Source organism: Schistocerca cancellata, chromosome 1 (assembly GCF_023864275.1).
Source record: "Schistocerca cancellata isolate TAMUIC-IGC-003103 chromosome 1, iqSchCanc2.1, whole genome shotgun sequence".
Lineage (NCBI taxonomy): Eukaryota > Metazoa > Arthropoda > Insecta > Orthoptera > Acrididae > Schistocerca > Schistocerca cancellata.
The window spans coordinates 831,143,391-831,164,711 of record NC_064626.1 but is presented as its reverse complement, the minus strand read 5'-3'; the positions used below and the strand labels follow the sequence as shown (position 1 = coordinate 831,164,711).

The 21,321-nt window shown below is 41.8% G+C and overlaps 1 protein-coding gene across 1 annotated transcript in view; it reads right to left on the bottom strand.

The window, feature by feature from the left end:
* LOC126162431 (fibrillin-2-like) overlaps positions 1-19,403 on the bottom strand; it is a 121,105-nt gene extending 101,702 nt beyond the window's left edge. Inside the window, exon 1 of the mRNA XM_049918935.1 lies at positions 19,271-19,403. Coding sequence (XP_049774892.1) covers positions 19,271-19,388 — 118 coding nt within the window. The 5' untranslated portion in view covers positions 19,389-19,403. The remainder of the gene's footprint in view (positions 1-19,270) is intronic.
* Between the last annotated feature and the right edge of the window lie 1,918 nt (positions 19,404-21,321).

The following is a 21,321-nucleotide window of genomic DNA, read 5'->3' as shown; positions in this document are numbered from 1 at the left end:
TGCAAATGATTAGCTTTTCAGATAATTCACACAAGGTTGGCGCCGGTGGCGACACCTACAACGTGCTGACATGAGGAACGTTTCCAACCGATTTCTCTTACACAAACAGCAGTTGACCGGCGTTCCCTAGTGAAACGTTGTTGTGATGCCTCGTGTAAGGAGGAGAAATGCGTACCATCACGATTCCGACTTTGATAAAGGTCGGATTGTAGCCTATCGTGATTGCGGTTTATTGTATCGCGACATTGCTGCTCGCGTTGGTCGAGATTCAATGACTGTTAGTAGAATATGGAATCGTTGGGTTCAGGAGGGTAATACGGAACGCTGTGCTGGATCCCAACGGCCTCGTATCACTAGCAGTCGAGATGACAGGCATCTTATCCGCATGGCTGTAACGGATCGTTCAGCCACGTCTCGATCCCTGAGTCAACAGACACAGTGGACGTTACATTTCAGATGTGTTACGACCCGTGGCTCTACCATTCATTCGAGCCCTGCGAAATCCTACATTTCAGCAGGATAATGCACGACCGCATGTTGCAGGTCCTGTACGGGCCATTCTCGATACAGAAAATGTTCGACCGCTGCCCTGGCCAGCAAATTCTCCATATCTCCCATCAACTGAAAGCGTCTGGTCAATGGTGGCGGAGCAACTGGCTCGTCACAATACGCCAGTCACTACTCTTGTGAACTTTGGTATCGTGTTGAAGCTGCATGGGCAGCTGTGCCTGTACACGCCATCCAAGCTCTGTTTGACTCAATGCCCAGGCGTACCATGGCCGTTATTACGGCCAGAGGTGGTTGTTCTGGGTACTGATTTCTCAGGATCTACGCACCCAAATTGGGTGAAAATGTAATCACATGTCAGATCTAGTATAATATATTTCCCAATGAATACCCGTTTATCATCTGCATTTCTTCTTGGTGCAGCAATTTTAATGGCCAGTAGTGTACGTTGGCCGGATGTCATTGTAGGATCCCAGGTTTGTTGCAAATTCTCCCCTAAAACAACTCAAATGGAGTCAACCCAGTTCATGAATGCGTTGTGGTTTTATATACGAAAGTGGCAAAATTTACCCATTCACCCCAGTTTTCCTACTTCGCTCCCACATGACGACATAGATATTCTGTTTGTGTTCAGTGCTCCGTTAATTAGAGGATGGCGTGCACAAGCTTAAATCGCTTCGATCTTCAGTAAACGACAAACCCTCTTTAAGACGTCACTTAGGAAGTTTATTCCTTGGTCACTCAATAATATGAACGCTATTCCGTAATTTCAAATTACTCTCTGTACAAGACTCGCTAATGAGTCCGCATCCTATTGTGACATAGGCTTTGCTACCACAATTTTCGTGAGGTCATCCTGAAACCTTAGGATTTATCTTTTCTCTTTTTCTATTATCTGAAGCAATCGAACTACATCGATAATACAAAGAGCTAATACCCTGTTAAGTATTTTGGTCAGCACTATGGACATCTTCACCTTATTCTGCGTGATCTTGTTCTTCTGATAACTCTCCGGACATCGAATGTACTCTTCTATGTCTTTCTTCATAATTGTCCACGATCTATAACTTTTAATACGGTCGTACATGTGAATGATTCCTTTGTGTCTATCTATCGGCAAATCATGAAACTGCTTCGGAATAGCTCACTTTTCGTCTCTTCCAATCACTGGTTTCTGGTCGTCTTCTTCTTCGTTGTCGATCTCTTCCTAGTGGATGCAGATGCGTCTCCTAGTACCCATTACAATCCACATGCTACTATCTTTTGCGTTCCCTTTTTGTATATTATCTCAAGATCGTATTAGAATTTCATTAATTTTGATGACGGATCACTTATATGCACCGACCATTTCAAGGGCTTAGGATGAGTGCATACAATAAATCTTCTGTACAAAGAATTTTCTTCCGTACGCTCAAGATCGGTAGTGCTTTCAGATTCGAGTGGTGACTCGCTGTCTGATCGTTTTCATCAGGAGAACGGTGTACCTCAGAGTAGTGTTTTATCTGTTACCCTCTTCGCCGTAGCTATAAACAGTATCACTTCTACAGTGAGGAGTCCCGTACACTGCTCCTTATTTGTGAACGATTTTGCAGTTTTCTGTTCCTTCTTCAGTGTTGCAACAGAAAGCCGTCAGTTGCAACTTACAGCGCGGAGGAGTGGGCTGCCAAGACGGGTTTTCAATTTTCTGCAGGTAAATGTCTGTGTCTTCAATTTACTCGTTCTCGTCGTATTTTTAATATTGCTGTCTAGCGTATGAGAGATATCATTCGACATTTTAGAGACCAGTGCGGTTTCTGGTTCTCATGTTTGACTCGAAACTGTCGTGGTTACCACACCTGAGAGACATGAAAGGCATATCCCTTAAGGCACTGAATCTCTTAAAGAGACTTAGCCACAAGTCTTGGGAGCGGACAGGGCGCGCCTTCTCCAGTTTTATAGGGCTTCCGTGCGTTTGCGGCTGGACTATGGGTGCATTGTGTATGGATAAGCAGTCTTTCCTATGCAACCATCACTATATCGTGCGGCGTGGCGGGTTTAGTAGGGTGGCGTAATTGTTTGATCACTGTCTCTCGTCGTACGTTGCACTACCTAAGTTCCACCTACCTCAGTACGGCGTGTGATCACCAGCCTGTTTCTCTCCATACGTAGATACTGTCCAGATGATGTTAAAAACAGCGTTGAAAAAAAAACCACCTCAATACTTATGTCTGCATAGTCGGTGTAAACTCCGGTAGCAAGCTATCCTGTAATATCTTATAACAAATTTCGGGTGGAGGGCAATTGCTTCATCTCTTTAGAAAATTGTCAAAATTCAGTAAACGAGTTCTTTTATTTTTCCGTTTCAGAATAAACACTTGCCATCAGCCCATATTTAATTGACGAGTAATATCATTGTCCCCAGTTCACAGTTCAGACAACTCAGTACACACGCAAGGTAGCCAGAGACGCGCTTAAGTCCGAATCGAATTATTACGCAATTTACAGTCATTACAATGCTACAATACACGAATTTCACATTCGGTCCTTTACAGTGGATTTCTAATGAAGAAATTGGTCGCCAACCATTCCATAAACGGGTATGAAACATGCCACGCGGAATTCTAAAAAAGGCCGAAAGTTCCCACGGGTTTATCTATCAAACAGATCACTTCACAACGCTCAGATTTTCACAATATTTCCGTAAATGCAACTGCTTTCACGGCAATACAATCTGGGTGGGAGAAACCAGTAACATCTTCTTTTTACTCATAATGTAGACGGACACGTCCAACACGACCTGCACGTCCGATTGTTAGCCAGCGACCCCTGTTCGGTCTGCTTCTATACCAGTATAACTACTTGGCAGTGCGCGGGAACTGCTTAACTCTGATCAGTTGGTCAAAATGACCAGCCAATCAGAACAATCCTTCGAGAGTATCCTCGCGCCATAACTGTCCTACAGCAGTCACTATTCCCAGCTGCATTTACGTCATTTAAATATGCAAGTATTAATATAATCTTTAACAAAACCAAACAAAAAGAAAACTAATCTTGAAATAACTTTAGAAAACTATTACTCTACAAACGACTATTCTGGCTGCCTTCTTACAAAAGCAAGTACCTTTGGACATACGTCATCCTCACTCATTCTCATTGACTCACACAAAACCAAATTAACTAAATAATAATCTTTTCTGAATTTTATCTTACGAAAAATGAAAAGAAGTTAACGTTTTTTAACTATGAAAATCTAAATAAATTGTTCTGCCATTTTGTGAACTTCAGCAATGATTCCAAATGATATTAAAAGACAAACTGTTATGAATCCTAACTGACTTTAATCTTACAAGAGTCTGTTTAAGGTGTTTTAGGTGATTTTTCACTAACTCTGAAAGTATGCCACCTAGAAAGCTGAGATTCTTACACAATTTTCTTTTTAATAACAAATGTCAGTACATTGACTTTTAACTGAACTGAATAATATTCAGTATAGTTTTATTTAGATTCTTAGGGGCTTGAATACTCCGTCACTCGATCCCACGGCTAGGCTAGCGACAGGTGCGAATGAGTCACGCTGAGATACAAGCGGCTGCTTCTATCACCGCCAACGGCTCCAAAGCTACGAGCCGTACTGCAAAGTAGTGCAATAAATGCTACTGCGTATTGACTCGCGACGTTACAATCGGTATATTCTTCGAAATCAGTAAGGCATAGGACATTACTTGGAGACATTGCCTTCTTACTCGAGGGGATTTGGTGGCCACGGGTGCTTACAAGACCACTCCCTTACTCAACCTCTGTGCTGAGGTTGGGGAACCGCCATTCACCATTAGGTGGCAGCTCCTCATAGTGCATCAGGCATGTAAGCTCCTCGCAACTTCGACTTCATCTTCACACCATGCTGTTAGCTGCTCTTCACACCTCTGCAACGCCTCTTCTTCAACCACCCACGAGCCACAATGCCGTTTGGGATCCGCGTGCAGCGTGTGCTGGAGTCACTCGCTGTTGAGCAAGTACAAACCCAAATTCAGGGTTTTAACCGTCTGCCGCCCTGGTTACTGCAGAGGCCCAGCGTCACTTTGCAGTACAGGAGAGATAGCACTCCGTCTTCTGTTTCTGATTCGATATTTTCACATAGTTGTATCTGTCTTGGCGGGTGGGTCTGAGCAGGGGGACTCCGTTGGTTACTTTGTCGTTTTTCCATATCGTGTCCTGAAGAACCGACTGCCTCAAGAATTTACTAACTTAGGCGCAGAATCAAATGCGATCTTGTAGCCACTGGAGCAGAGGAGACACTTCTTTATACACTGAAGAGCCAAAGGAACTGGTACACTTGTCTAATATCGTGTAGCCTCCTCCCCCCCCCCCCCTCCCCCTACGAGCACGCAGAAGTGTCGCAACACGACATGAGATGGGCACGATTAATATCTGAACTAGTGCTGAAGGGAATTCGCATTATGAATCCTGCAGGGCTGTCCATAAATCCGTAAGAGTATGAGGGGATGGAGATCTCTTCTGAACAGCACGTTGGAAGGCATTCCAGATATGTTCAATAATGTTCATGCCTGGGGAGTTATATGGCCAGAAGAAGTGTTTAAACTCAGAAGAGTGTTCCTAGAGCCACTCTGTAGTAGTTCTGCTCGTGTGGGATGTCGCATTGTCCTACTGGAATTGCCCAAGTCTGTCGGATGCAGGTGATCAGACAGGATACAGAGCTTCCACCAGCATGAACAGTCCCCTGCAGTGTCCATGGATTCATAAGGTTGTCTCCATACCCGTACACGTCCATCCGCTTGATACAATTTGAAACGAGATATGTCCGACACATCAACAGTCCAATGTCAGTTTTGAAGTGCCCAGGCGAGGCGTAAAGCTTTGTGTCGTGCAGTCATCAAGGGTACACGGGTGGGACTTCGATGATGTATCGATAAATGGTTCGCACGCTCACACTTGTTAATGACCCAGCATCGAAATCTGCAACAATTTGCGGAAGAGTTGCATTTCTGTCACGTTGAACGATTCTCTTCAGTCGTCGTTGGGCCCCTTCCTGAAGGATTTTTTCCCGGCCGACACGATGTCGGAAACTGATGTTTTACAAGATTTCTGATATTCACAATACAATCCTGTAATGGTCGTATGAGAAACTCCACACTACATCGCAACCTCGGAGATGGTGTGTCCCATCGCTTGTGTGCCGACTATAACACCACGTTCAAACTCACTTAAATCTTGATAACCTGCTATTGTAGGAGCAGTAACCGAGCAGCACCAGACACTTGTTATCTTATTTAGGCGTTGCGAACCGCAGTGACATATTCTGTCTTTTTACAGATCTCTGTATTTGAATATGCATGCCTATACCAGTTTCTTTGGCGCTTCAATGTAAAAACGCTAAATTATAGATCAGTATAGTTAACATTGGTCTGCTAAAAAGGCTTGAGCATATTCTCCGTTCTAATATAATAAATGCTCTTGGGACAGAAAAGTTACTGTCCATAAACCAGCACACATTTAGAAAGCACCAGTCATGAGAGGCTCAATTTTCCTTATAACACATGATATCCTGCGAGCCATGGAAGGAATATTCCTATGTCTCTATGTCTTGAAAGCGTTTGACACAGTTGCTCAGTTCAGACTATTAACGAAGGTCCAAGCATATGCAATAGGTGTCCAGATATGTGAGTGGCTCGAAGACTTCTCAAGTAAAGCAACCCAGTACGTTTTCCTGGACGACGAATGTTCATCAGAAACAAGGATATTGTCAGGATCGTGGTCTACTGGCTAGCTTGCTACCTCTGGATCACGAGGTCCCGGGTTCGATTCCCGTCCGGAGTGGGGATTTTCTCTGCCCAGGGACTGGGTGTTTGTGTTGTCCTCATCATACCATCGTCACTCACGAAAGTAGCTAGATTGAACTGTGTGCAGATTGGGAATGTGCACGGGTGCTGATGACTACGCAGTTGAGCGCCCCACAAATCGAACATCATCATCGTCAGGAGTGCTCATGGGAATTGTGGTAGAACCATACTTGTTTTACATATAAATAAATAACCCAACGAACAGGATAAGCAACCACGTTCGAGCGACTGTTTGCTGATGACGCTGTACTATACGGAAAAGTGATGTCGATGAATGTCAGAGTCATAACATCTTTAAAAAATAAAAAAGTAAAAGAAAAGAAAAAAAAAAGAAACAAGGAACTGATTCGAATTGCTTGAACATTAATTCCTTTGATGTGCCAACCTCTTGAAGAGGAATGCCGTCTTTGTTTGCGCCAGTCTGCTTTTTATCTCCTGCTTGCTTCGTCTGTCATGGGTTATTTTGTTACCAAGGTAGCAGAATTCCTTAAATTCGTTTACTTCGTGATAACCAACTTTGATGTTAAGTTCCACGGCATTCTCATTCCTGCTACTTTTCATTACGTTTGTCTCTACCGCTTTACTCTCACTCCATATACTATACCCTCTCCGTTCAGTTGATCCTGTAACTCTTCTTTACCATCACTGTGGGTAGCAATGTCTTCAACGAATCTTATCATCGATATCATTTCACCCTGAATTTTATTCCCAATCTTGAACTTTTCTTTTATTTCAGTAACTGCTTTTTCGAAGTATAGATTGCAGGGGTGGAAGACTATATCCGTGTCTTACACCCTTTTTAATCCGAGTGCTTCGTTCTTGGTCTTCCACTCTTATTGTTCCCTCTTAGTTCTTGTACTTATTGTACGCTATACCACACTTTTGCCTATAACTTGTTTCTCTTTTTCTCACAATTTCGAACATTTTGCATCATTTTACATGGTTTAATATCTTTTCCAGATTGACGTATCCAATGAACAGCTCTTGATTTTTCTTATGTCTTTCTTCCATTATCAAGCACAACGTCAAGACTACCTCAATGGTGCTTTCCCTTCTCTAGAGCCAAACTGATCCTCGTCTAACACATCCTCAATTTTCTTTTCCATTCATCTCTTTATTATTCTTGAATGCAGGAACTGTTCACCTAACTGTGCAATAGTTCTCTAAGTTATGTGCTTTGATATCTTCGGAATTCAGAGCATGATATCTTTTCGAAAGTCTGATAGTATGTCTCCAGTTTCATAGCATCTAACCATCAACTTCCACAGTCTTTCGGTTGGCACTTCCCCCAATTGTTTTAGAAAGTCATAAGAAGTACTTTATGTCCCTTCTGCCTTAATAGGTCATGACTCTTCAAAAACTCTGTTGAACTTCGACTTTTATAATGGATCCAATATATCTTCCATATCGACCTCCATTTCTTCTTCTATCACTTTAGGAGATAAATCCTTTGTGTCGTAGAATCATTCAATTTATGCGCCCTGAGTTTAACTTTGGAATTGCAGTTACACTCTTTATGTTACCGCCCCTGCTTTTAATTTCTTGGAGCCATTTCTCCTTGGATTCTCTGTATTTCCTATTTCTTCCATTCCTAAGTGACTTATACAGGTGTATTCCTGAATTTCCCTGAAAACACACTGAAGAGTCAAAGAAACTGATACACTTGCCTAATATTATATAGGACCCACGCGAACACGGATAAGTGCCGCAACAGGTCGTGGTATGGACTCAGCTAAGGTCTGAAATAGTGCTGGAGGGAATTCATCAATCCAGCGGGGCTGTCCATAAATCTGTAAGAGTATGACGGGGTGGAGATCTCTTCTGAACAGCACGTTGCAAGGCATCCCAGATATGCTCAATGATGTCCATGTCTGGGTAGTCCGGTGACCAGCGGAACTGTTTAAACTCAGAAGAGTATTTCTGGAGCCACTATGTACCAATTCTGGACGTGTGGGATGTCGCATTGTCCTGCTAGAATTGACTAAGTCCGTCAGAATGCACAATGGTCAACAATGGATGCAGGTGATCAGACAGGATGCTTACGTGTCACCTACCAGAGTCGTATCTAGACGTATGAGGGGTCCCACATCACTCCAACTGCACGCGCCGCACACCATTACAGAGCCTCCACTAGCTTCAACATTCCCCTGCCGAAATGCAGGGTCCATGGATTCATGAGGTTGTCTCCATACCCGTACATGTCCATCCGCTCGATACAATTTGAAACGAGTCTTGTCCGACCAGGCAATATGTTTCCAGTCAACAACAGTCCAACGTCGGTGTTGACGGGCCGAGGCGAGGAGTAAAGCTTTGTGTCCTGCAGTCATCAAGGGTACATGAGCGGGCCATCGGCTCCGATAGCCCATATCGATGATGTTTCGTTGAATGGTTCGGACATTGACACTTGTTGATGGCCCAGAATTGAAATCTGCTGCATTTTGCGGAAGGATTGCACTTTTGTCACGCTGAACGATTCGCTTCATTCGTTGTTGGTCCCGTTCTTGCAGGATCCTTTCACGGCTGCAAGGATGTCGGGGATTTGATGTTTCACCGGAATTCTGATATTCACGGTACACTGGTAAAATGGTCGTACAGGAAAATACCCACTTCATCACTACTTCAGTGATGTTGTGTCCCATCGCTCGTGCGCCGACTATAAAATAACACTTCTTTGTAGCAGCAGTATCCGATCTAACAACTGCGCCAGACACTTGTTGTCTTATATAGGCGTATTCTGCCTGTCTACATATCTCTGTATAAGAATACGCTTGCCAATACGAGTTTCTTTGCCGCTTCCGTGTATTCGTAAGTCCTTCTTTTGTGAGCAATGCAGATGTGTTGTCTACTACCCAAATTTTCTTAGAAGTTACTTTCCTTCTACCTATGATTATATGTCCAACAGCTGGGATTTCTCTCTTCAGAAATGTCCTCTTCTGCATTTGAGTTGCTTACTGTGGTACTCCTTGTAGCAGTACCGGGATTTCTCTCTTCAGAAATGTCCTCTTCTGCATTTGAGTTGCCTACTGTGGTACTCCTTGTAGCAGTACCCTCATTTTTAGCGAACTGTAAAGGCGTCTCATCAATCCTCCTTATTTCTTTATCCCACTTCTTTCCCAACTGATTCTTCCAGATGATTCTCTTTAACTTCATTCTGTTCTTCATCACTGATAATTGGCTGTGACCCGAGTGCGCCTTACAAACCACACCCGTTTTCAGAGTCTCTCTTTGAGCAGAATGAAACCCAACTGATATCCTGTCGCGTCTTCGGAACTTTTCCAAGTATATCACATCTTCTTGGTAATCTTGAACAGAGTAATTGCTATTGCTAGCTTAAGTTTATGGCAGAACGCAATTAGTCTTTCTCCTCGGTCATTCTCACTGCTAAGCTTATATTCTCGCGTAACTTTTATTCTGCTCCTTCCTCTATAACTGCATCCCAACCTCTCGTGATTATTGCATTTCTCCCTCACTTTACATACTGAATTACCAACTGTCTCAAAATTTTCTGTTCCCTGCGTCGGCATGTGTACCTGAACTATTATTGTGAGCTTTGTCTTGCTGTCGAATCTAATGACTACAACACTATAACTGAACTGTTCACATTAGCTCGCTTTCTGCCAGACATTGGTATTGGTAACGAATCGTACTCTCAAATGATTCATATGGCTCTGAGCACTATGGAACTTAACTCCTGAGGTCATCAGTCCCCTAGAACTTAGAACTATTTAAACCTAACTAACCTAAGGACATCACACACATCCATGCCCGAGGCAGGATTCGAACCTGCGACCGTAGCAGTCGCGCGGTTCCACACTGTAGCTCCTAGAACCGCTCGGCCACACAGTCCGGCCGTACTCTCATTATACCATTTTCTGCTGCAATTGCTGCTAGATTCGTCTGACCAGAAATATTTATCTTCTTTACATTTAATTTCACCGACCAACACTATATCTGGTCTGAGCTTTTGAATTTCCTTTTTCAGATTTTCTAGCTCTCCTTCCGCGTCCAAACTTCCGACATTCCACACTCAGACTCGTAGAATGTTGCCATTTAGTTGTTTATTGCACTTTTTCTCAAAGTCACCTCCCTCTTGGCAATCCCCTCCCAGAGATCTAAACGGGGGATTAATAAGAAATCGTTTGCCAATGGAGAGATCGTCGTGATACTTCCTTTCAATTTCAGGCCACAAGTCCTGTAGATCTACCTTATGTGTCTTTAATGCAGCGGTTTCTATTGCCGTCTGTATCCTCCTGAGATTGTCATTGCTACCTCTTTCTCTTTTTAGGACAGGCTTACATCCCAAATGCAAGAAACCTCCCTGTACCTCTACATGCTGCCCCGTCCTCTTTGACAAGTCCGTTGTTAGAATGAGGATGACTTTTTATGTGGAAGTTTTCGGTCACCATTGCTAATAATTTATATTCAAAATTTAAGCAATGACAAGGTTCGAACCCAGAGCCGAAGACGTTCTGATTATTAGTCTAAGACGCTACGTCAGACCATGGACCAATCGTCGATTGTCTCTAGGCATAACGTTTTAAAGTGATATGAAATGGAAAGAAGATGTAAGATCAGTGAATGGTGAGCTTATGAATATTGGGAATTTTTTTTGTAAAAGGTATGTCATTTACATAGGAGAGCATTCAGAAAACTTTTGTCATCCGTTCATGGGTAGCGTTAGAGTGTCTGGGACTACGAACATGTCTGAATAAGGAAAGACTTTAAAGCAATTTAAAGCAATTCAGATGATGACTGTCACATTTGTGACTTGTAGGTTTGATCAATACGCGAATATTACGGAAATTCTTCGGGAACTCAAATGAGAATCTCTGAAGGAAGATGGTGTTCTTTCCGCAAAACTTTTCTGCGAAAATTTAAAGAACGAACATTTCCGGCTGATTATAGAACGATTCCACTGCTGACGAGGTACATTTCGCTTAAGGACCACGAAGATGAGAGAAATTATGGCTCATGCGAAGCCACATAATCAGTCGCTTCACTCTCGCCCCATTGCGAGTGTAATAGGAATGGAAATTACGTAGTGCTACAATTTTTCCCCTTCCATTCGCTCTATGATGGCTGACGGAATATCTAGGTGGATGTAGATGAACGGAGAATCGAAACTGGTTCGTACTTCCACAGTTTCTGAATCACATCGATCTTGTTCGCGGTTGAGTAATCAGACTGGGAATGGACAAGCATTTCCAAAAGATAATTAGTGCAAGCGGCTCTCTTAGCAACATGCTACGCGGACAATTACTCGTTTGGAGTACCTCAATTACGCAGCAAACTAAACGATCAACTGATCATTTGAGTAATGTATCCTGCATAGATCAGGCGTGATCTAGCAATGGTTTCGCTGAATAACACTGAAGTAGGCAATATTCTGTGCTCTAATTAACGAAAATACCCGTGTTTTGAACCGTGAGAAAGGAGTGTTTCGTTGTCATGCCTTTAGTAAGTTACGTTATTTCGTTTGAGTCGTGTGAAGTTATATACATTACAGAATGACAAATCTGTTTACACTAAGGGAGCTAAATGTATGTTCTATCTGCTGCGAGTCTACATATCTGATAGCGAGATGGAATGAGTAAGGGGGTTTTCCTTTCTTCAAAGAACCAAAATACCTAACGCTGCATGAAATATCGATGTATGGCCGCAGACACAAGTAATGCAGGGAGCTTGGCCTGTACATCTCATCCGACGTTCATTGTCATCCACTGATTCATTACGAAGCATCAGCGAACTACTACTCTCGAATTGCGGCGAGACTGCACAGAGTTGTGCCATCGGACAGCGTGTTGCCTACACTTAAGGCGTGCATCTGGTGCCAGTAACGGATACCTGAAGAGTATTTAGGCTCTCAATATGAATTTTTCAAAGTGTTTCAGTTTCGAAAAGATTTACATCCCCTGCTAAGGAAAACGATGCAGGGAGGTAATCTCATTTACGTTTATATATCTTCTCGATAATTCAAAAACAATTAAATGGAGTACATTTAATAAACTATTCTCGTCAGATTCATTTGGCGGTCGACCGGTATAGAACGACTACAACGGTTTACCCCAGGAAAGCATTCTCGACGATAGACTACATGTTGAAAAAAATAAATCATGCTCAAGAGAATAGTAGCTTAGCCCAACTAATAGAAAGGCATTTTCCGTAAGGCACGTTAGCAAGGGACAAGGGGTGTTAACATTATGCCCACCCAAAAACTAAAAAAGCTCTTTAATTGTTGTTGGATTATATTAACAACACAGTTTTTAAAGAGGTACTACGTGAAAGTAGGGTCCATCATCTGAAGATGCCTTTTGCCACACTCTTGGAAATATCAACGTCCTTTCTGTAATGTCGACTGTCGTTGTTGTAGACTTTTACTCTCAACATACTTTAAAAGAGATGTTGATGTGTAAGTAAGGGCCTGAACCTCGATATATTCAATACGGCAGCCATGGGGAAAGTGACACCTCCTATTGAGACTTAAATTTTCGGGTAAGTTTAATTGAAACATTTAAAACATTTCTGGAATCTGCTAGAAGAATTCTTTAAAAACAAAAATAAAATTTTTCAAAATTCTAAATTTTACAGTGATCGACTAGATTATAATTTTTTTCAAAAGGTGAGCACAAAGTGCTCCCTCCCCTTTGTATTGCGAGAATTAATGCGCCCCTCACTGAAAAAGTCCAAAGCGGGTGCCGCATGCTCTCGTAGCCAACATGTAGAGTTGGCTTCACGTGCGTCTAAGTAAAGCTTACTTACAAATATTACGAATGAAACGGTGGATGGAAAGCATTACGTTTTCTGTGCCAATGTTATTGACGGTTTTGAATTTTTAATCCATTGAAAAGAATCAAAAAATGTTTAAATGTGTGTGAATTCCTAAGGGACGAAACTGCTTAGGTCATCGGTCCCTACACATACACTCTATTTAAACTAACTTATGCTAAGAAAAACACACACACGCAAGCCCGAAGGAGGACTCGAACCTGCGGCGGGAGGGCCCACGCAGTCCGTGACATGACGCCTCAAACCGCGAGGCCACTCGGCGCGGCGAAAAGAATCATTTGCACACAACGTTTTAATGCCAACGCATAGGAGAACTACAATTTGAAACGAACCGGACAACTGTTTTCTAACATGCTTTCAGAACGTAGTGTTATGCAATCATTGAAATAGAACTTCATGAAGGGAATGCCACTCAACCGGTATATTACTCGCGTCAGAATTAGCGTATCCTGGCGGATTTGATCTCCTATTTCTGCCGGCGGTTCTGAAACCAACTGAGAACTATAGATGGACAAAATCGTTCATGCTCTGGAACTGCTTCAGTGGTCATCGTTCCATTTGGGAACCGTTCATGTTTACTCGTTCAGCTTTCGTTTCTTATATAATTATTCATGCTACATGCATTTTAGATAAATTTCCAGGAAAAAATATCAAGTAAGTACAGCTATCACTTTTCTTTCTAGGGGCCTTTTTCCCGCTCGATTGCGGGGACGGCTTTGTTATTACGGATTTGGCAGTGTTAATTGCAGATGGTCGCTGGATGCCCTCCCTGACGACACGCTGAACCCCCGGGACGGAAGTAGTGTACCCCAGCTGTCTGTGTCTAGTGTAAGTCATGAGATAGTGCGAACAATTTCCACATGTCTGTGAGTCGTGTAACTGAAGAGGAACTTGGGAACCAATCCGGTATTCACCTCGTGGGATGTGGAAAACCGCCTAAAAACCACATCCAGGCTTGCCGGCATACCGGCCCTCGACGTTAATACGCCGGGCGGATTCGATCCGGGACCGGCGCGCCTATCCGAGTCCAGGAAGCAGCGCATTAGCGCTCTCGGCTACCGTGGCGGGTTAAGTACAGCTATCACTTCTGGTTGTTAAATTCTTTGACATATAGCTGATACTTGTGAAAGGTCTCTGTTGGATTCCTTTCATGTTTGATTTCTTAAATCTGTTGTCATTTACGGCATAAATTCCTCTTCTAAATTTACTGTGGCGTTTCTGACTATCTGGGAGGAGACTGAGTAGTGTTACGTGTTACTTTTACACATAAACAAGAACGATCTGTCACACTACTACACTTTAAAACACAGTTTATATGTAATTCATGTCTCGTACGGAACCTACATCCGCTTTCTTTTATATACTGTGTATGATAAGATACTGTCATCCCCCTTCCCTTCTGTGTGAGAGGATGAATGAGCAAATGTATTTCTAGTTGCATGCTTGAGGGTAGCAGACAAGCCTGTCTGCTAGAGAACAGTAGAACCAACGTCGGAACAGGTAGCTACGCTTCCTAAAAGCAAAGAGGTTTCTATCCAGTAGTATGGTCCTGTCCATCCCTTGTCATGTTGGTATAGGAAGCTGCCGCTCTGGCCACTTCCGTTTGTATTTGTGAGCCACTCTCAGGAAGGGACCAGTCAGTCTGTCCGTGGCGAGCGTCTGAAGTGGTAAGATCTCCAGCTAAGCGCATGTCTGCTAAGTCCGTAGGACAATGGATTTCTTAAGCTCAGCCTAACTGAAAATTTAATCACCTTCATTTCAGGTTTAGCTCTAAAATATCTAATGTTATCTTAAATTGCAACGCAGTGTATTTCGAGTGTGAAGTTCAGAATATTTTCCAGTAGTAGCTTTGTCACTACTTTGTGAGTAAAGTGGAACCACGTGTTGATCAGTAACTCTAACTAAGATCATCAATCTTAAATGCGAGTGTGCGTGAGATTATAACATCTCGTCTTGACAATATTTTTCAATATAGCAACTTTTCTTTATGTTCAACCCACGTGGGGTGTACTTTGTGAGACCACTACCATGTGCTTATATAACTGTTTGACCCATCAGGTTAATAGTAAGACGTTAGTAACCAGTTCGAGGTTTTTCTTTTGTAAATTGCTTTTCGATCTAATTTATTTTAATTATCAAAATTATTGTGGAGTTACACGCTTTGTGTAAACCAAGTTGGCCACGTGAAGCATGTGGTGTAATCATCGAAGTAGCCCTCAGCTATTCTTTTTGGGAAGATTTCACAGAGAGTTAGTATGAATTTAGTATACCAGTGTGTGGTAATTACATGACGAACAGGATTGTGCTACGAACGTAATTTATTTGGGTGAAAATTGAATCGGTTGGTTGTGGTTAATTTCCTCTTGCGTATGTTTTAACGTTCTTCGTGTGTTATTTTATGAATGCAGTGTTGTACGCAGTCTCCCAATCTTGGCTCCATATTTGATGTGTTCCGTAAGATTACAATCTCACATTTTCACAATCCTAAATAAGGCACCAGCTTAGTTACGACTCAAGTTTAATATGCTGAAATTTCAATCATCAATGTTACAATAAATTTCCAAATATAAACTGATTTATTTCTTTTTATTTAAATTCTCTTATATATATATATATATATATATATATATATATATATATATATATATATATATATATATATATATATATATATATATATATATCACCGGTTGTCGTATGACTATTAAAAGATTATAATTAATGTTAGTCTGGTTGGGAATTTGGTAAGCTAGACTGGATACCTGGTGAAACAGTTGCGCAGTAATGCAAGGTTAACTTCCTCAGATAGCTCACAGCTTTTAACCCGCTTTTATTGTCTATCAGCACCGCTTACATAGCAAATTAAAGCAACAACTTTATACTCGTAGCAAGTACAATAAATTCGTTTTTTATTCGTTCACAGAAAATAATATGTACTCATTTCTACTTAACTGGCATGAAGTAATTGAAAATGAACTGCCATCTGTCAATCCAACATTAACAGTTTTCTTTTACATATCGCTGATGTGTAAATTAACTACATAACAGAGTGCGACAATATCTGTGTACGGAGTGTAAATTTATTTGGAAGAAATCGCGAGTTCCGACACAGGAGAAGAGAAACTGTTTAATAAAATTATGAGCTTTATGTCAGCAACGGGGGCAACTACATAATTATGCTTGGAGATCGCCGAAACTTTCTAAGGGAAAAGAAACAAGACCCTCTCCTTCTATACCGTCAAGGCATAGCACAACATTTCTTTGAGATATTTACAGTTGAAAAATATAACAATCTTTTGATCAGTCACCAGCTGAAAGGGGCGCTAAGTTGCACGCATCGACTCAGTCATCATTCACTTGAGAAAGATAACTTCTCAGAGAGCGCAGGCAACCATTAACAAACGAAGGTGAAATGAACAGGAAACTCAACAATTCATTAAATACGTATTAATGTATTTAACAATAAATATTACATACAAAATTATTTGAAAATAAAAAAAATTAAAGGTCACTACCAGTTCAAAGCTGACAATTGTAAGCATATGTCGGCTATAACTTCCTATACAAAAGAACAGGAAAAAGTTGTCCACGAAACTTGCGCTGAATGGCTTCTTAGTTGAATTATCAGTTTTTTTGCGTAAGGTATGATCACTTTTTGAGGTGCGTGTGTTTTAATTAAAATATTTTTGAAAAAGGTCTCCTGTATTTACCTTGTAAGATATAAGACATATGAGATGATTACATCGATAATTTTTAGTTAACTGCAACTTCTCTTCGAAATTAACCATCCCAATGAATATCCTACCGTGCTCCAAGGGGATTCGTCCTGCAAGGTGGATGGTGCAAGCCACATATCTGTTGCAGAAATTTTTGTTCCGTGATGAAGTTCAATTACGGCCACAATAAACGACTGAACTTTGCTCTAGTCGTATTTTGCTTGTCAGTGTGTAAGTCGAAGTATGATCTTGTGCCGCTTCAGAAGCCAAGGCACCGTATTTCGATTTTAGAATTATTTCAAAACTTTGTATACATATATCAAATCGTCGATAGTGATAACCCGCCTGTGGCTTTACAAAAACTGCAAAATCGTTTATTGTTCCTGCCTGAATCAAAATGAAAACAGTCATTACATTGAATCGTTAAGCAGAACCAACAGGGGAAACTACGTAAGGATTCAAGGCGTAATCAATTAAATCTCAAAAATTATGACTAATGTGACTGAAAAGTTACTTTCTAATAATTTAGAGTATTTTTTTAAAAATTATCCCAGATTAATAATGCTTAAAATAAAATGAGATTTTCTCGTTACATTTACTCCACGCAATTAGTAAAAAGTATGTTAATTGGTTGTATTGTTAATGTCAATAATTAAATTGAAAGCAGTCCGTTGTATAGCTAAGTATTCAATGCGAGAGAATATAATCAGGGGGACCTGAGTTTGATTTCCGGCCGCGTCGGAGATTTTCTCCGCTCTGAGACGGCGTGTTGCGTTGTGCTCATCATCATTTCAACACGCAAGTCGCCGACGTGGCGTCAACTAAAAAGACTTGCTCTATGCGATCAGTCTGATCGACGGGAGACACTAGCCAAACGCATATTTCATTGTCAGGTTCAAAGGAAAGGAAAATATTTCGTTAAAAAGCTACTGCAGAACGACAGACTTTGATATTAAAAATAAGTAATATTTTACGCCGTTGTCATATTTTTCAAATGGAGAGGCGTCGCTTTCCCTTATCCCATTGAGCTACAATCATGCACAACTACTTTCGTGTCCAAAGAAATCAAACCTGAATAGTAAGAACCTCACTAAGTGTGAGGTTTTATTTTATTTTAATGCGAAAAATCTCAAGTTTTATGTAAATTTTCTGACGCTGCAATTAAAAAGAATATTAAAAGTTATCTTAAAAGCTAGTCGTTAAATAAGGCAGATTAAACTTAGTCTGTAAATAAGAAATGGAATGGCTGCCCCATTAATTCATCAAACAATAAAAAATAACTGGAGTTGTATTAAAGAACGACAAAGCGATAACTGAATTTTTCTTTTTGTTGCCTGAAAAATATATGTGTATGACATAGAACTTAACTTTCATATAATTTAAAATAAGTTGAAATGGAACTAGAGACTGTATAAAAAAGAACGCAACCAGCCGAGCAAGATCGAGGAACGGAAGAACTAGACTAGCCAAAGTGAACTGTGAACGACCATTCCTGGAAAGAGATCTGCTACGACCACAGTGCACTGTAAACGACCGTCCACAGGAACGAGACTGACCGCGACCGATGTGAATGATGAATAAGTGTTTCTTAGAAGTCGTTCCTAGATCCTTTCGTTCACTTCAGCGAAATGTTCCTTTGAACATGTTCGCTTGTGAACGACCCAGCTCTATTGAGAAATACTGTTGGAAGACAGAGTAAAGTATATTATTTATCGTAGCCTCCTGAACTATGTGAGTTTATTATCGTAATGTATCTGACAGAATATCAAACTAAATTTGAACAAATCGGGATTTTAACTTGTCTAATAATAATCTCAAAGTCCTCCCATTATGTCTCTTGTCTCAACATGAGGCACAGCGGTTACGTTGATTACATTTTCATGAATTTTATGTTATTGTACATTTATCAATTAGTAATATTCTTCCACACATACATCGTTCTAAAAGGAAGAGGGCTGGTAACTCATGCAAAGTCTACTGGAGCACAAATTGGGGCCATCTATTCTTCATTACATGCTTGTCTTACTAAGATATGCTAGCTAAGGTCATCAAGAGAGCAAATTAATAAATGTAGACTGAAGGAAACTGACAAACTGAAGCATCACATGTCATAATACATGCTGAATACAGTATACAGGCATCGAATTTTTGTTGCCGAAATTATATGTGTTATAAGGTAACTGTTCCAGGTGCAACTTAGACAAACTCCGGTTACTTCCTGCGAACCAATCGTTGGCATTATTCACGTTTGCTACTTATATTTTACACAAAGCGTACTAACAAATCACTAATAGATACTGTGTGTTTGACCTAAGGAGTAGCAAGGTTTTCTGTTTTCTTGTTTTACTTTACAGCTTTCTAAACATAATACGTAAAATGTTAAACATGCGTTACGCTAGAATTATGAAGCAGTCAAGTTCTCACCTACTCCTGCGCTGACAGCTGATTGGGTAGCTAGTGTGAGCATCAGCAGCAGCAGCATCAGCAGCATCAGGATCCGCCGCAAAGCCCTGGCTTTCGCGTATGGAGCTGGGTGGCCCATGTCTGCTGTCAAGGGATGCCGAGCAAGCAATGCGGCCCACGAGCGCGCGTCAGCTTGCTCTTACCGCCCTCCCCCCGGACGGGGGGCGCGCATGCGCAAAGTGCCCGCTGGCACCCAGCAGACAGCCTGACACCGCCCACGCGCCGCGGCGGTGGCAGGGGGAAGGGTGGGGGGGGGGGGCGAGGGCACGCTTCCGCCAGCGTGACACGTGTCTCTGTGGATGAGTACCGCTGCAAGGAGGATATTCCTCAGCGACGGTGTTGCTGCTCTGTGAATAATTTAGCCCTATGACTTTTTGCAGATAACTTGTGGCTGATGTTCCTTTCAAACGGACATGTTGGAGAGCATTTGTCGTAAAATAGACTGTTCACATCTGTTCATTGTGGAATGGAATCCACAGCTGCCGAAGCTTTATAACAACTGTTCCTCCTGTTTATCAGTTGTTTGGACAACGCTTTTCTTTTTTATTAAAACAGAGCTAAAAAGACGGTTCTTCCTTTCAGATCAGTTAAACGCTGCCGGGCTTGGCTAGCACATTGATGGGTGTTCGTCTGTGTCTGCTGAGTGCCGTTGACCACTGTTGACATTTGGGGTGCACTCAGCCTTTGTGAGGCCAGTTGAGGAGTTACTTGACTGAGGAGCAGCGGCTCTGGTCAGGGAAGCTGACAACAGCAGGGAGAGCTGTGTGCTGAGCAGACACACCTTCACATCTGCATTCAGTTGCGCCTGTCGGCTGAGGATGACACCGTGGTATTGTTGGGCATTCCGTGGCCTGTTAGAGCGGAATGTTTTGAACATGGTCCCTGGGGAGAATTCTCGAAACTGTGACCATAGGTGTCAATATAGAGAACGCGTGCAATGTAATATTAGCACAATCAGCACGTTCTGGACCATATTCACCAGAATCCAACTAAGTCTGTGTATCGATTTGTTACTGCGAGTTAGATACAATTTCTCCACTACACCTATCAACGCAGTCTGAGGAAACGTGTTGATCTGCAGGAAACAATACTAAACTTGGAATGAGATTTTCACTCTGCAGCGGAGTGTGCGCTGACATGAAACTTCTTGGCCGATTAAAACTTGAACAGATCGAGACTTGAACTCGGGAAGGTAGGAGACGAGATACTGGCAGAAGTAAAGCTATGAGGACGGGGCGTGAGTCGTGCTTGGGTAGCTCAGTTGGTAGAGCACTTGCCCGCAAAAGGCAAAGGTCCCGAGTTCCAGTCTCGGTCCGGCACACAGTTTTAATCTGCCAGGAAGTTTAATATTAAACCTCTTCATCTGGTGGGGCAGTCTGGCCATCATGTTCTTGGACGAGAATTTGGTTATCTGTCTTTACTTCGAAAAGAGCAGAGTTGTAACTGGTAACCACTGCGTTGCTCTTCTGCGTCAAATGCATAAAAAAATGTGACAGGTGTGGATTGCGTAGAGAAAAGAAATTGTTACTTCGAGATCTGTCATTCGTTCGTACAGCTGCTTTGACTATAGAAAATGACGGTTTTGAAATATGAACTTGCCACATTACTCTGACTTCTAATTATTCCTGCAATTAATGAAGCTTGTAGTTGCAAAATGTTTTCATTCCAACAAAGAGGTTCGGTGGCTATAGCTGGCGACATTACAAGCTAGAGTTGTTTACCAAGAATGTGACCTACTGGATGGAAAAAGAGGTGAACAAATTTCGTACGACAATGTTTGTCCAATAAAGGGAAGCACAAAAAGAGGAGACAGAAAAAGAATGAAACATCATGAGTTGAGAGAGTATTTGATGTTATTTCAATGATTACAGTACAGAGTCAACTTTACAAGGAACTAGGCAGTATAAGCCGATTATTAGTATGACGTTGCACCACCTCTGGCTTGGATGCACACAGTCATTCGGTTTCGAAGCGTGCCAAAACACTCTGTATCCCGCCTGAGGTAAGTCGTC